Genomic DNA, 17,500 nt, shown 5'->3' with positions numbered 1-17,500 from the left:
TGATGAATTGTATATTGTTTATCATTGAGTGTTGCAGATAAAGCCAAGAGATCATTCGTGAACTTAGGTACCTAAACGTTTACACGCATCATTCTTGCTTGTGATGGATGCTGTTTGCCCGATGGTCTTTTTCTAGAGTCCAGTTATAGCTACACGTAAATCCGAGATCAAACTATGATTGCAACTAGATCCCCTAACATGTACCCTAACCTCGTGATTCCCTCCAAGGAGGAAAGATCAAGAGAGAGAGAGAGAGAGAGAGAGAGAGAGAGAGAGAGAGAGAGAGAGAGAGAGAGAGAGAGAGAGAGAGATGTTTACACTTGATCATATCGAGTCTCAAAACTAATGACAGGACCTTTCGTTGTAAAAGGTAAATAAAGAAATTTCATGTTCTAAAATGGATTCTACCACCATCATTGTATCTAATTTTGTCAGTTCACTTGCCTAAATTAATATAAAAGCAGGAAAAATTCAAGAACTCATAATAAAACAATCATGAATCAGGGTCATTGGGAGGTTTGCCTAAAACTTAAATAAATACACCCCGCCTGCGATTGGTGTGTTATTGCAAGCAATCGATGTTAAAGCCTCAAACGTAATTGTGCAGTGGTGGTGATAAGTAAAAATCAATAGCTAAACAAGTAAAATGAGGTTTGTAGGTTTTGCAATAATATGATACGCAATTAGATCTTCTTGATCAATGGGAGTAAAACGTTTATACTCTGACATGAAAACAAAATGACAGCAATAATCCAAACACGATGCTGACCTCATCCGTTTCCAAAGTCTGCTGTCAGGGTGGAGTACGCAGGAGCGTATGGCCTGGAACGAGCATTACTACAAATTGTAGTAATGTGCATAGTAACTGTACACACATTCGCTTACAATGTGAAGATCTTGAACGAAAACGAGGCAAAATAGTGCGGTCGTTATTCCTAACGGAATCATTGGCCAGTTATTGGCACGGGTTGTATGTTATTACACTTTCACACCTTGGTTTCAGCTAATGAATTATGTTCAAAATCAATTCATTTTATGAATTTTTATTGCTGTATACATTTTGAAAAAGTATCCATGGAGGATGCAAATAGGTTTTATAATTAGTAAGTTGGTGGTGAGTAGAAATGATCAATAATTTAGATCGCTCTTTTATTCTTCCTGCGGCAGAGCAAAGCTGTTATATTCCCTGCAATAATTTAGCCAATGAGATCAGTGAACAAGTGTCTGTGAGGTCGGTCACATTGGAGATCAACCAATGGGAGACGCTTGTTTTCTGTGCGTAATGCTCATTCACCTTTTTTAGCTGCGCCGGATTCCAAGCCTGAGCTCAGCCAACGAGCCCAATGAGGACAAACAAGAAAGAAAACAATCGAAATGTGTTCATTTTCATGGTATGTCAAAATATATGTTATGTACATCATTGTACTAGTTATCTTACGCAACATTTCATCGTTGTAAGAAGATAGTTTCACTTAACATTTGTCTCCAGTTGATTAAAAACCGTTTGTAACGGAATACTCTGATCCGTTGAAACTTCTGTGACGTACGTTGGAGTAAATTTCTATTAATAGCAACATGCTATGTCTTTCACGTTGTTGCTCTCCGTTCGATATGTAATGGCGTCGTCAAACCTTGCAAACGACAATTTTATCATTTCATCTCAAGTGAGTCTCTAAACTTTTTATGATAACTGTTTTTGAAAGAGTCTGTTTTACGCTAAAGAAATTGATTACAACGACCTTTTTTTTTATCTCGACTGAGGCTCAGGTGTTCCAACCCCAAGCGAGGAAAATATACCTCATAATAAGACATCCAATAAAAAATAAAGATAAAAAAAAAATAATAATAACAGAACTTGGTGGGCAGACAACATAATCAAATTATTGTCAAATTTTAAGTATTTAAGAAAGTCAAATATAGAACCTGCTCAGTAATGTAAAGCCACCAGAGCTTGTTGATTTAGACTTAGGTTTAAATCCCACCAAAATCATGTCACAATTATAACTGGTGGACTTTGGGTTGAAGCTTGTATGCCGCTATTTGTAACTGTTACTGTATAACTTATTTTGTATGTAATTTGTATTTTATCTACCTTTGTTTAAGAATTATTTTAAAAAGATTAATTGAAGTGAGTTTTTGATTAATTTTTTTTTTGCTTTGTTCAAAGAAAGGCCACTCATCCCGTGAATGTGAAGACAATTTTACTGTCCTTTTAATATGTTGCTTTACTTTGTGAATTTAACCCATTTAATAATTTATAGAAGTAACGAAGTCGACGTCACTCAGCTCTTTTTGTTATTTTTTTGACAGCCTTTTAGTGATAAGTTCTCTCTAAATATTATATCAATCAGACCATAGACTTCATAGACGTTAAATGCTCCACACAAATTGTGGTATGTTTTACTTGGCTGGTGGATGTTGTGAGTATTTTGTCTAAACTCAAAGCATCAATACAAGGACGATATGATATCTTGTGGTGGTTCATGTACATGAATTTAATTATTTAACTTAGAGCTATATTTTCAATTATTGTAACAATTAAAAAAGAATTGGTGAAAAGTGGTGGTCATTTCATATCATCACAATCTCATAAGTTAATTATTTAACAAAGTTAATTGCATGAACTGTTAAAATTATAATGCGATGTCTAGGTAAATTGTTACTGCAGACATTGCTGATTGTTAAGATGATTAGCTCTTCACAGTAGATTGACCTGTAATAGCGAGTCTGATTTTCCTTTAAGTCACAATTTCTCCCAGCATTTATCAGTTTGTAACTGTGTGGTACAGTGGAATGGTCTTTGCTTTATACCCAGAAGGTACCTAGTTTGTTGACTTCCCATCACACTGTGTGTCCTTGAATAAGTCCCTTCGCCTAAGCTCAATTTTTCAACACTGCAGTGCAGCTGATGCCTAGGCCATTCCAGTGTTCCTTTTGGAATAGACCTTTAAGACAACCTTCCCCTTGGGGATGAATAAAGAGATATTTTTATTTTTATTATTTAAAAAAACCCCAAATGTTTTCACTAAAGCAGCACTTGATGACTTTGGGCTCAAAAGATGATCACGGTGAGATTATATACAAACCAACAGATTCTTCTTTGCCAGTCATTTTGTTTGAATTTTTTTTTTTGCATTAGAACTCTATCAAAGAATAGTAGCTGAATATCTTTACACAAGCATGTCTTACACATTTTTCTTTTAAATTTAAGGTGTAAATGATAATCTACTCTGGTTGACATAAAGTTTAAAAAAAATATATATTCTCACCAACTAACAGGAATTAGCAGAATTTTGCTTTTTTCTCAAGATGTTATTTTAATGAGATCTTTTACATTCTTTCATGAAATCAGAATTAAAGTAATAATTACGCACTTTTCAGACATTTCTCTATGGTGGGTCTTAGTTCTGAGAGGTCTGTGTGTTCTATCTGGTTGTAGTGTACTACTTTCAGAGCTCTTAGATAGAATGACATAAACTTAGGTTGATTTTTGGAGTTTAGAATAGATAAAAATGTATAACCATGTGTTTTATATTTTCAGATTTGACTATGAAACGACGAAGTGAGGGGCGGAGGAAGGGTCAAGTTACAGCTTCTTCCTCTTCTACATCATCATCATCGTCTTCGTCATCTGTAGCAGCAACAACTACATCAGTTGTTTCTTCATACTCTCATCCAGCAACCCCTGGTTCCCCTTTAGTATCATTATCTCAGTCACCATCATCATCAGCAGCACCATCCCCTCCGACCACTGCCGCATCATCTCCACGCAGCACAAAGTCAAGACGCAATCGAAATAATGCAACAACTATACCATCTAATGTTACTGCAAGTGACTTGTCTTCACCATCGTCATCATCATCCAATTGTGATGTTTCATCACCCTCCACTCCTGCGGCTGAAGCCTCAGCCCCACGGGGTTCTGGGAAATTGGTAGTCTTAGATTCAAATTCATCTCAAAAATTAGATTCTGATTTTACTCAAAATTCCAGCAAAGATATTTCATTGTCACCTCAGAAAGTAAAGGACAATAGAGAACCGAAACCTAATAATAGCACAACAGCTTCTGAACCTGCTTCAAAAAAATCAAAGAATCAAAATAGAGGAATTCAAAGCAATAATAGCAACACCAACTCCCCAACATCAACAGGGTCTTCATCTCCATCCGGCAATACTGTGACAACTCGTGGAGGACGAACTATACGGCAGCCAAGGCGAAGTCCAGAACGAAAATTGTCTGAACTTTTAGGGAGATCTAAAACTTTGTCCAGTGGTATGAGTAGCAGTGGTAATCCTTTGTCGAGTTTGGAAAAATCCGATTCCTCTCCTACAAAGCATAATTACAGGCCTCTGCCATCCCCTACATCAATATCTGACTCTGTGCAACGTTCATCTTCTGGGAAGACTAGTCACGTCCAAGGTTCTGGTGGTTCAATTCTGTCTAATGCTTTGGTGTCTGGACCTCCCCATACATCGGCTTTGTATAGGTCATCAGTATCACAATCTCAAAATGAAATTTCAATTACAACGGCCAGAGATTTCCAGTCTCGCATGGTGGGCAATCCGTCAATTGGCTCAGGATCTGTTCTTGTCAATGTTACCCAAAATCTGAGCAGCAGAGGCAACAATGTAGAAGATGGCGGAGACAATAGCAAAGTCACTTCGTCTAACTTTGGCAGTAGTAGTATGTTAGTAGGTTTAGCTCAAAATGTTTCTATCGATGGCAGCTCCTCAAATTTGACCAGACAAGTCCCTATGTCTATTTTTAGCTCTAATCTGGCAACTAGGCCTTCAACAATGGCAGACTTTGAAGTCAAACCTGCTGCTGGTGGCCCCTCTACATCTTCATCCACCTCCTCCTCATCACCATCTGTCAGTCATCCTTCTTCTCACACGTTATATCCACTCAGAGTCTCCACTCACTCTGGAGGATCGGTAGGCGGTGTCAGTCTCAGTTTCTCTAACCAGAATGTTAGTAATTTAGGCTTTAATAATTCTACAACATCCTCCTCATCAACAAAGGTGTCGACTCCTGTCACGACTATGTCTATCTTGAGTCAGCAACTCAGTGTTGGACTGAAACCGACAACATCGTCAACATTTGACCATCACCAGGCAGCCATCACGATGGCCAATCTGGCTGCAAGGAGCACCACTCATCCATTGAGAGTTGCTATAGGTGGTGGACCATCTCCATCTTCACCATTTATTGATCCTTCCAACATGTCACCATCCGGTCAGAAAATAAGATCTATGTCTGAAGCATTCAAGCCCACGGTTGGATCAGTGGTTGTTGGTGAGGCCATGTTGCCATCCTCAGCAGGATTAATGGATATTGGTAGAAAAGCAATCGCCATCCCGCCAAAGAAGAGGAAAGCAACAGAAATTGAAGGTGAACCTTCGTTATCTCCGGCTATAAAAAATACGTTATTGTCTAGTTTGCCATCTCCTGTCATTTCTGCTCCTCCTCCTATGAAGAAGCCACAGCTTGACCTGATGGAGTGGAAGAACCAGCGAGTCCTTGCAAAACGTGGAACAGCTTTTGAAGTGGCAACTGTTCGTAATGTTCATCATAACAACTGTGACCTGGATCTGGAGTTTGATTCTGACAGAAAGCAGATGACCTTTACAAACGTTTTTGACCCAAGCACTTGCCTCATCGTTGGAGACAACTGCCCAACAGCCTCCATGCTTACTATTGGTAGGGAGGTCTGTGTCAGAGTCAATCAGGAGAAAAATGTCTTTTACAGGGGAAGAATTACGGAAAAACCTGCATACACACCGCAGTTTAAAATTCAACTCTGCCAAGCCGTCGTTCAGAAAAACCAAAATGAAGAAGACACGTTTTTGGACAAAGTAAGTGTATCGAGAGTTAATATTCGTTTGCTTCAACCACCTTGGTTTGATGACCTTGAAGACTTTGCTCCAGCCATAATTAGCACAACTAGTTCCTCATCTGTCATACCAGCGGCAGCAACAGCAGCAGCACCACCACCACCACCACCCGGGCCTGGAGATTTACATGAACAGTGTCTGTCACCGGTCCATCAACAACTTCCAAGCACCACCTATCATCCTGGTAGTTCAGGAAGTGGTGGCAGCGGAAGTGGAGTAGTTTATCGACTGGAGAGACCTGTATCATCAAGTGCTGGATCCTTAGAGCATGACTTCTCAGATGACGAAATAATGAATGATTCTATAAGTTTTGATTCATCTGGCATGAGCACACCCCGGTCGGGCAGTGCAACCCCTGGATCTGGGTCAAGGTCACAAAATGGCCGACGCATTCCGGGAAAGAAGCGAGATCCTGACCGTAGCCGCAGCGCCCAGTCTACGGAAAGTTCTCGTTCCAGCACGCCAAGGTCTCCCCTTATGGGGAAATACAAGAAGGGAGACGTTGTGGCAGCTTCCAATGGTGTCAGGAAAAAGTTTAATGGCAAGCAGTGGAGGCGTCTTTGTTCAAGGGAAGGGTGAGTCATTCAAATTCAAGTCATTTTTTAATCATTTCGTTTTTGTTTTTGGTGTCATGGTATAGTTTTATTCTTTTATCACCATCAAGAGTGAAAATGGTTCAAAATAGCGGTTTGGTTTTGATTTATCGAATATATAATTCACGAGGAGAGAAATGAAAACCGGAAATGAGGATTTCATAAAAAAAATGAATCATATTCACTTATGACATACTTTGCATTGGGTTTATTTAAGGTAGGGATGGCTGAGTTTTCGGTATTGGCAGATTTTTGTTTTTATTTTTTTGTTGTTGTGAAAGAAGAGTCGTGTGGGAGGAGGGAAGGAGCAGTTTGACTTTGCATGGTCATATAATTTTCCCTCAGTAGGAATAACCACTCTGTTACATTATTCTAAAGATAATCGTGACTTGGTATTTGGGAATAATATACAGCATACACTTTGCTGAGTTCATCCCCATCCCTGTTAAATTTAAATAAAGTGTAAATAATAAAATCATTTTTGTTGATATTTCTGTAGCATATTTAAAGTTGAGAAAATATTTACATAGTATTTGTGTAGAAAGGGAGTCCCGATAGCTCAGTTGGTAGAGCACTTGCTTCAGGCAAAGGGACCAAAATCGATCCCGGGTGCAGTCGGGATTTTTTCTGACCCCCTTGTCCACCCAACAGTGATTGGGTAGCTGGATCTGTTATATCTGGTGGAAAGTACTTTGCGATAGACTAGCGTCCTACCCGAAGGGTAGCAAACCATTGCTATTGTCTGTTTCACACTATAGGAATCAGAATAAACTCTGACTTCAAGGGCAATCACCTTTCATTCCAATTCCTATTGAAAGAGATCGCTACCATACTCAGGCCTGTCTAGAACTAGATACAAATGAGATCATCACATTAGTATTAGTAGTTTTAGTAAAAAAAAATGTCCTGGTGGTAGTCCTTTGGATTTAGAGCTGAGTTTGTCTTGGGTTTTTTTACTTGTCGATCTCAAGATAAAGTCACTTGTCTATAGGGAAATCAGTATTCTACCCCTCTCCCTAAATAGTAACATGTAATGGTATCATGTTTTCAATAATAATTTGTGACGTCAGATTATAGATCGTTAAATGTCACTGAATACTTGATTCATTTAAAAGAAGTATCATTTAAGTGTTTTTTAACATGTCTTTTATTCAAAGATGATGCAATCGGAATCGATTGAGGGGTAAAATAAAAGATTTCTTACACTCTTACGTTTTGGAATTCGAACTTTGTTCCCAGTGCACACTTTGAAGCTCGTGCAGCGGTTGGGAACACGTCTGGAATCTTTAAAAAACAAGAGTCTAAGAATCGTATATTGTATGATACAGAATTTTAGAGAGTGCACTCTGATTTAGGCAATTCATTTTTTTTTTTTTTGGTCTAGATTATGAATTTTTTGTAACCAGAACTTTTAGAGAAAAATGGATATTGCTCTTGTTTTACTAAATATTTTTTCTTTTTACACCAGTAGATCTAGCTAATACATTTAATTGATATGTCTCTCTCATTCACTTTTCCCACAGATGTACAAAAGAATCACAAAGGCGTGGTTTCTGTTCACGACACTTGTCTTTGAAGGGCAAGAGCCTAAGGCAAACAACGCCCAATTTTCCTGGGTGCCGTCAGGGTGCCATGAAGGAGGGGCATATTGAGTGGAGCAATGAGAGTCGAGGGGAATATGAAAGGGATAGGATGTTGGCCAACAGGTTTGTTATTTGTAATGGTCAGAGCCGAGTCCAAATTATGGATATTGTGGGCTGTGAGGTCTCTTCTTTATGAGGCTATGTGGTCCTGTGGTATGGCACTCGCCTTCGGATTGGAAGGTTCTGGGTTTGAGTCCCGCTCTGAGTGGTGCAGTCCTTGGTAAAGACTCTTTAACTCACATTCTCTCACCATAGTCAGGTGTAAAATGAGTACCTGACCGTTAACAACAGCATTGTATCTGTTGGTAAAAAATGTTTTAATTGCTATCACTAACAGTTATCATGTCTCGTCCTACATGTTAAGTGTTGCTGTTGGATAGGGCCCCCTTGTAAAGCGCTTTGCGCTTTGTGACCACCCATATGAAGCAACTCCCTACATATCCCAGTATAGAAAATACTTTATGGCATTTCAAAAATATTGTTAGTCATGGTGCACAAAGTTGACCTAGTTGAATATGTGTGGGTTTTTATTTGCATTTTATTCTTTGGGAGTTTTTATTTTTTTTAATATAAATTTTTCTGTCTTGTGTTAATATTGTTTGCCATTGATAACTTGAGCTCCTCATAAAAATTTATTAAAAATGTGAAGTACCACTTTGATATCACACCCCACTTGTTAAAGTTAAAAGGTTAGTTATTTATTATTTAACCCTCGTTTGTATTGATTCTGAGTGGCATATGATTAGAATAGGGTAATTGTCTATTGCGGCAAGGGTACAATAATGGATAATAATAATAATAATAATAATGATAATAATGCTGAAAACTTATATAGCGCTGTAACTCCGAGACACCAGACTCTAAGCGCTTAAATTACAAATTACTTTGGCTGAAACATACTCATTTACACACACAAGCACACACACACACACGCAACACAACACAAACCAAACCTATCTTGCTTCTTATACCATCTACTAAAATCGAAACAAATATGTTTTAAGCGAACGTTTAAAAATAGACAAAGATTCTTTTTCACGAATGCTCTGCGGTAAAGCGTTCCAAATAGAGGGTCTGAAATGAGAAAAGGATCTTATTCCAGCATTTTTCCGAATTCGAGGGACAACTAGTTTTGTGGAATCACTGGCCGAACATAAGGGGCGGGGTTTTGAATATCTTTCAATTAGTCCTGAAAGGTAGGAAGGGGCAGTACCTTCAAGACAACGATACACTAAAACACAAGCTTTGAATTTAATCCTTTTCTCAACAGGCAGCCAATGCAGGTCATGAAGTAGAGGTCCGGCAGAGTCGCACCTACGCTTCATGAATACTAGTCTGGCAACGCTGTTTTGGACAATCTGAAGACGTTTCAGATTGTATTGCAAAACGCCAAACAACAGAGCATTACAATAATCCAATTTCGATAGTACGAGGGACACAACCAGGTGCTTGGTCACATCCTCAGATATGAACCGTCTAATGGAAGCAATCTTTTTTAGTTGGAAAAAGAGAGATCTAACCAAATTATTAACCTGATGCTCCATCGACAGTCCAGAGTCTAAGAATGTGCCAAGGTTTTTCACTTTGTCAACAATTTGAATGGAGGCATCCCCCAACTTCAAATCTGTTTCACTTTTCCACTTCCTGTTCCCCACATACAACACCTCCGTCTATCCGGATATCCACTTTTAATTCAATTAAGATTTATTAAAGGGAATGACATATTTAATTGGCTACATTGTTAGTCACATTCAACGTTAGTGGTTTTATTTTAAAGTATACTTTGATGGCTCCTTTCCAGAAGCCTCTTTAAAAAATGTGCTGTTTTTAAAAATTTTTATCACTGATTTTATTTTCTTATCATTTTTCCAAGGTTTGACATGGACGAGACGGAGGCAGCCAACATGTTGGTGTCTCTCGGAAACTCCACCTCCCCGTCTTTCTCACCAAGCCCAGCGGCCCAAGGTCCCATTCCAGGCGGGGCCTTGCAATCTCCAACAGGACCTTACCGGTCCACATCCTCCTTCACCCCTATCTCCCCCCACACCAATCCGCAGGGCCCACCCGGTTTCCTCAGATCCCCGTCTAAGAGTTGGAGCAGTTCGAAATCAGGAAGTTCGTCGTCTGAACATATTTCTCCTATCACCCCCAGGTTCCCGTCTGCAGTCCAAGTATTGCCGCAGCCTCAGGTATTAAAACAAAATAATTTGAGCTTCTATATAGCACAATATCAGCATAACGTGCTCATAGTGCTTTACAAGGGGTCCTAACCAACAGCAAAACTTAACATGTAGGACGAGACATGAGCCAGTAAGGTGATATTACAATTTTTCTGACAGACAAAGCTGTCAATGGCCAGGTACTCATTTTACACCTGAGATTGGTGAGAGAATGTGAGTCAAGAACCTTTTTCAAGGACTCGACTATGCACCACTCAAAGCAGGACTCAAACCCTGGACCTTCTGAACAGAAAGCGAGTGCCATACCACAAGACCACATTATGTTGATGATGTGCTAAAGGCACAGCTTTAAACAGGGTATAAGTATAAGGGGGGTCTTGATAGCTCAGTGGTAGATGTGGAAAAGGCACAGTTATGAACAGTGTTTATGGGCCCTTGATAGCTCAATATCTCAATAGATAGATGTTGAAAAGGCAGTTTTAAACAGTTTATAATTGGGGTCCCAATAGCTCAGTTGGTAGAGCACTTGTTTCACATGCAGAGGGACTGGCATCAACCCCGGGCGTGGTTGCGATTTTTTATTTTTCTATCCCCGTTCACCCAGCAGTGGTTGGGTAGCTAAGTCTACCAGATTTGGTGGAAAATACTCTGCTATAGACTGGTGTCCTATCCAAAGGGTGGCATGCAATTGCTACTGTCTGTTTAATGCGATAGAAACTGAGGTAAAATTTGGTTACATGGGCCTAATGCCTCAGGTTTACTTTTTAAACCAATACTTTAGATTATATTCTTAAAGTTTTGAACTCTAAAATTCCTGATTTTTAATTGAAAAATGAAAGGATAATGTTAGTTCTTCTAGATATTATTTTTTTAACAAGAATGGAAAGCAAAAAATTGGGTTTAAAATAAATATGTATAGATTTTTAAAAATTATTTATTGTCTATTCCGCTGTATGCCTAAATGTTTACCTTTAAAAAAAAGTAAAAGTAATTGATTCCTCTCAATAACATCTTCCAGTCATGTTAGACAATTGATGGTTCCTCCGTGACCTCTTGTTGCTATGCCTGACAAGCTATTGACATGGATGCCTTTTTTAAAACTATTATAATGAGTCCCAGGTCATTCAATCAACATGCAGTGCACACACATTTCAACACTATTTCGGTTATCTTATAATTTATTAAAACAAATTGAATAAAATTTCATTGGTTTTATTTTTGGCTCGAAAATTTAAAATAAAGTATATTTTGCCCCTGATATCAACCGATAACTGTGGACTGACAATTCTTAATTGCCTTAAGTATGTGCCTATCACCCCAAGCAAACAGTCCATAGATCCTGAACATCTGTTACATTTTAATACAAGACGATTGAAAAACATACATTGTATCATCAGGTGTCGCAATGCCATTCCTTTATCACTATGTCAAAATATTATGATGAATACTAACTGTAGGACTGACCTATTTGTTTAGTGTGTTCTGTAGGTGACGATGGAATTAAGGGATGCGTTTGCAGTAAACTGAAATTAATTGTCATGGGGATGTAATTTAATGGGCCAAATGGGGGAAAATATTCTGATTGGTCAATGCTTAATAACGCTCGAACCATCAATTACTTCGTGTATCTATTTATTCGCTATTTTAATGGCTTTCAGTTTTAAGCATTGGGGTAACTCATATCATGTAGCAATTGTTGCCTTTACCTCAAGGTCAAACCATGGGGCTTTCATGATAGAAGGTCCTCAATTTAAACCTGCCCGGCAACAAATAGTCAAAAATTCATCAATTTGGACAGCAGGAACAAAGGCAATGGTGCCAGAAACTACCTCCTATTCGTATTTTTTGTTTTATTTTCCTTTAAGGCTTTGGACGCTCGCTTCTTAACCAAGCCCCGGTCATTCTCGGTGGTCAAATCAGAAGGGGGTGTGGTTAGTGGTAGTGCCAGCAGCATGATGGGGGATTCCAAGGTGACAACAGTACCCCCTGTTGGCTTGTTCGGTACCCCGGTGGCGGCCCACAGAGTAGCCATGGAACAGGTTGGTGCCTTTGTTGTTTTCTGTTTGGCTATGCACTTTCAGAGAGAGAGAGATGGGGGGGGGACACTTGCAAATGAAGTTGGGGTCCCAAAATTTTGGTTGGTCGGGCTTTACTGGCAAAGGAATGGGGATTAATATCCCATGTGTTTGTGTAGCTGGATCAGTTAGGTCTTGCAAAAAGGACTTTATGTTTGACTATAAATATATATAAAAATAAATAAATTGACTCGCGTATTTTTAGCTGAAACAATCGTTTCTATTCTACGGATAAATGCCGACTGATGAAATGGAGGACGTAGATACGATTGTTTCGGCTAAAAATACGTGAGTCAATTTATTTTTTTTATGCTCTAACCTAAATTATAGAGCACTCTCATACCTAAAAGTACCCACCAAGACTCATAAATATATATATTTATTTATTTATATTCGATAGAGTTTTGTAGAAGCGAAAAATTTTAATTTTCTGGCTGTGAATGTTTTTATTTATTTATTTTTTTTCTTCTAGATTTTACATGTTATTTCAAATAGTGCATTTCTTATTCTTTACATCAAAGGTTGGCACAGCTAGAGATGGTTCTTCAATGGTGCGTCAGCTTCACATCATGACAGACCCAGCCAATCGCCAGAGAGTTATGTCGGAATCGGCGGCCATTGCCGTCACGTGTGTCGGATACATACAGGGAGTTTCCAGTCCCATCCTGACTGCTGGCGGATCTCTGATATCTCCAATACGGCAACAACAACAACAACAATCGCACCAACCTCATTTAGAAAGGATTTTCTCGGCTGCCGCTGTATCACAGGACAGGAATACTAGCAATATTTCCTCTTCATCATCAGTCGGGGGAGACCACCACCATTTTTCAGTTCCCCATTCGTCGACTTCTTCGTCGTCCAGTGTTAATCTCATGGGACAACAAACTATTATTCGTCGTGAATTGTTGGGGGGTTTGCCCGTGGATAGTAAGTCTTCGAATCAATTAGACGGTGGTGGTGGTCAATTTCAACAACAATCTACGATTCTACCTCCACCACCGTTGTCACATCATCCCAAACAGCAGCAAGCTGTGTTTTTTAGCTCTAGTGGTAGCGGCAATGCAGGTCATCGTATCAGTGGAGTAAACAGCAACAACAGCGGTAGTGTTGTCGTTGGCAATTCAAATACTATTAGTAATAATAATAATAATAATAAGCCTATAGTAGTGGGATTGATGAGCCATGGAGGAGTTGTAGCACCGTCCTCGTCGTCATCGTCAAACCCTCATCACATCGCACATGCAGCAGCGGTGCAACCAGGCCAGGCTCTGCCTGCTCCGACAACCTTGCTTCCCCTCATGCCATCTGCCCCTGGCAGTGGTGTCGGTGTCACTGGTGGATTGAGATTACCCACTCCAGTCGATAACAGCAGAAATGTCAACAGACAGCAGCAGCAGCAGCAGCAACAACAACATCATCATCATCTTCAGGAGGATAATAGTAATACTTCAGTTAAGACCGAGGAGAGTGACTCTGATGGTGAGTTTTTGATTTCCGTGCTGAAGATAGGAGAGTTGATTTTAACTTATTACATAGCAGCCAACTGTCCTGGTAAAGACGGGTCTCTGTCAATATTTGGTAATCTGAGAAAAATTTTAAGGGGAAAAAATGGACTGTTTATGTATATGGAAATTACCTTGCATGCCCCAGGATTATGCTACCACTACGACTACTACTTTTTCTACTACTACTTAATACTATTTACTACTGCTACTTAATATTATTTACTACTACTACTACTACTACTACTACTACTACTACTACTACTACTACTACTACTACTACTACTACTACTACTACTACTACTACTACTACTACCAACACTACTATTATTACTTCTACTACTACTACTACTACTACTACTACTACTACTACTACTACTACTACTACTACTACTACTACTACTTAATACTATTTACTACTACTACTTAATACTATTTACTACTACTACTTAACACTATTTACTACTACTACTACTACCACAACTACCATTACTTCTACTACTACTACTACTACTACTACTACTACTACTACTACTACTACTACTACTACTACTACTACTACTACTACTACTACTACTACTACTACTAGACCTACTACTACCACCACTACTCCTACTACTACTTACTACTACCACCACTACTACTACTACTACTACCACCACTACTACTACTACTACTACTACTACTACTAGTGCTACTACTACCACCACCACTACTACTACTACTACTACTACTACTACTACTACTACTACTACTACTACTACTACTACTACTACTACTACTACTACTAGTGCTACTACTACCACCACTACTACTACTAGGTACTACTACTACTACTGCTACTACTACCACCACTACTACTACCACCACTACTACTACTACTACTACTACTACTACTACTACTACTACTACTACTACTACCACCACCACTACTACTACTACTACTACTACTACTACTACTACTACTACTACTACTACTACTACTACTACTACTACCACCACTACTACTACCACCACTACTACTACTACTACTACTACTACTACTACTACTACCACCACTACTACCACCACCACTACTACCACCACCACTACTACTACCACCACTACTACTACTACTACTACTACTACTACTACTACCACCACTACTACTACTACTACTACTACTACTACTACTAGCACCACTACTACTACTACTTACTACTTACACCACCATCGCCACTGCAAACCACGTACATTTCTTTACAATTCCCATTTGAATCCCCTCTCTATCTCATTTCCTATTTCTAGTTATATTTAGATTGTCGCTCCTCCCGTCCCCGTCCCCCCCCCCAAATTTTACAACACAGTCGTCAATGATGGTAGTAGTAATCAGTGATGATACTTTTCCGCGGATCCGCGGAAATCCGCGGTTTTCTTTCCTTTCCTCGGTTTTCCTCCTCAGATCCTCGATCCCCGGATATTTCCTTCATTTCCTCCTTTTACTTTTTTTTTTTATATAATAAATCTTTTAAAAATACCTCCTTTTAAAAAAATAATATATATATATATAAAATTTCCTCCTTTTACTGGACTCCGGGCGTTTTAAAATTGTACTCAAAAGAAGTCATGCTGCCTACTTTCCTGTAGTGCAAGAATGTTCTAGGTGAGTTTTCCGTTTTTCCGAGACTTTTCCTCCTTTTTGACTTTTTGTGAGTATCATCACTGAGTAATAGTAGTAATAATAATAGTGATCCTCGTTTCTTCCTCTTTATCAGGCTGAGAACCTGACAATTATGTCACGCAAGATCCTATCGTTATACTTCATAATGGAAGGAACACAGGCGAGGAGTTCCAAGTCCAATGGAAATGGAACATGCCAAACTTATGATTAATTTTTGACAACTTCAATACACCTAAAAACAAATGGCAAAAAAAAAAAAACAACTAAACAATTAGGGGAAAAAAAACAAATCAACAACAACAAAACAAAACCAACACCCCCCCCCCCTCCCTCCCTCAAAAAAAAAAATAATTGTAAACAAGGAAAGAACATAAAGGCAAAAACAAAACAAATAACACTTATAAAAACAACAAAACAATAAATAAATCAAGCAACCAAAAACAAAACCATATTTTTAAATGAACCCGTAAAGAAAAGACAAGTTAAAAAATCATAAGCAAAACGGAACGAAACAGACAGCAAGAACCAAATGATTTATGGGATAGATTATTATGATAACATTGGCGTGCCTACGACATTTATTTACATTCTTTGGCCTACATCTCATCGGTTAGCATTTTGTAGCCAGATAGTTTAGTATACCAAGGTGTCAAATTTACCAGTTAACTGTTGTATTCTCTCTACTAGAGGGACACGCGTTATTTAAAATGTGGCCAGAAAACTCGTCCTTTAAATATATCGACCGATTTAAATAACCATCATCTTGGCAACAACAAATTAAAAAAATAAAACAACACTAAACAAACAAAACTCTCAAACCTGGTGGAGCGGGTGGTTGGATGGGAGCATCACCCTTGAATCATATACCTATGATGTTCGCATGGGTGTACGATCCGATAGTGATGTCGTTTCTTCTTCTCTTTACTAGCCTATCCTGCTTCTTTGGTTTGTGATTGTATTTTTGACAGGGGATATTTTTTTTTCTGTAAATCTTCTGCCTGTTTGTTCTTGGTTATTTATGATTTAGCTTATGATATCTTTAGGTTATGATTTTGACATTTGTACTATTTTTGTTAGATTGCTTGTTTTTTTTTGTTTCAGCGGTCTCTCATATAACCTCAATTGTGTTGGAAGAGACCTAAAGCAACAAACAAACAAAACAAAAACCTGGTGGAATCTCGCGCGAGATTTCAACAGGTTTGAGAGAATTTTTTTTTTTTTTTTTTTTTTTACCAAGATGAGGTTCATTTAAATCGATCGATATTTGAAGGACGGGTCTTCTGGCCAAGTTTTTAAAATATCCAGAATACTGCAATTAATTGATTATTCAATCTAGTAACTATGTCATTGGCGAGTTTCTATGGTCTTTTCTGTATACTCTGAATAATTTAAAAAAAAAAAAAAACTTTAAAAAAGTAGCACTTTTTAAAATATTGGCCAAAAAAACCGGGTCCTTCAAATATTGATCGAGTAAAATTAAAATAATCTCCAACTTGTCTTTACAAAAAAAAAAAAAAAAAAAAAAAACCAAAAAGAAAACCTCTTAAACCTGAGACTAAAATGACCCATGGACGAATTTTCATTTTCAGGCCAAAAATTAAAAAAAAAAAAAACAACCAAAAAGTGTATTATCATTATCTTTTTTTTCCCTTCTATTTTTAGAGCATAGCAGTATTGCAGGCATGTGTCGTCATTTTACAGACGTGTCTGGTCATAGGCATAGATATCATAAGAAGCTTTTCAGTGAATTGATGACATCAGGGTTTTAAATAGATCAACACAACATCTAGAATAGATGAATAGATCACTCCATGGGTTAATCGATAAACGCCTACTATTAATAATACAGGAACAACAGCGGTAGCGACAAATAAATAAATAAATAAAGGTAGATGAATAGGTAGGCAGGTTAGATGGATATGTATAGATAGTTCGAAGTTGACTTCACT

At 38.4% G+C, this 17,500-nt stretch overlaps 1 protein-coding gene across 1 annotated transcript in view; it reads left to right on the top strand.

The window, feature by feature from the left end:
* Nucleotides 1-761: 761 nt before the first annotated feature.
* LOC144959556 (uncharacterized) overlaps nucleotides 762-17,500 on the top strand; it is a 75,597-nt gene continuing 58,858 nt past the window's right edge. The window contains exons 1-7 of the mRNA XM_078892172.1: nucleotides 762-815; nucleotides 1,304-1,391; nucleotides 3,542-6,470; nucleotides 8,012-8,194; nucleotides 10,005-10,320; nucleotides 12,177-12,350; nucleotides 12,908-13,868. Of these exons, the coding sequence (XP_078748298.1) occupies nucleotides 762-815; nucleotides 1,304-1,391; nucleotides 3,542-6,470; nucleotides 8,012-8,194; nucleotides 10,005-10,320; nucleotides 12,177-12,350; nucleotides 12,908-13,868 (4,705 nt within the window). The remainder of the gene's footprint in view (nucleotides 816-1,303; nucleotides 1,392-3,541; nucleotides 6,471-8,011; nucleotides 8,195-10,004; nucleotides 10,321-12,176; nucleotides 12,351-12,907; nucleotides 13,869-17,500) is intronic.

This window comes from Berghia stephanieae, chromosome 14 (assembly GCF_034508935.2).
Source record: "Berghia stephanieae isolate SIO BIC M18660-M18661 chromosome 14, UCSD_Bste_1.3, whole genome shotgun sequence".
Classification (NCBI taxonomy): domain Eukaryota; kingdom Metazoa; phylum Mollusca; class Gastropoda; order Nudibranchia; family Aeolidiidae; genus Berghia; species Berghia stephanieae.
This window is presented reverse-complemented; position numbering and strand designations above follow the sequence as displayed.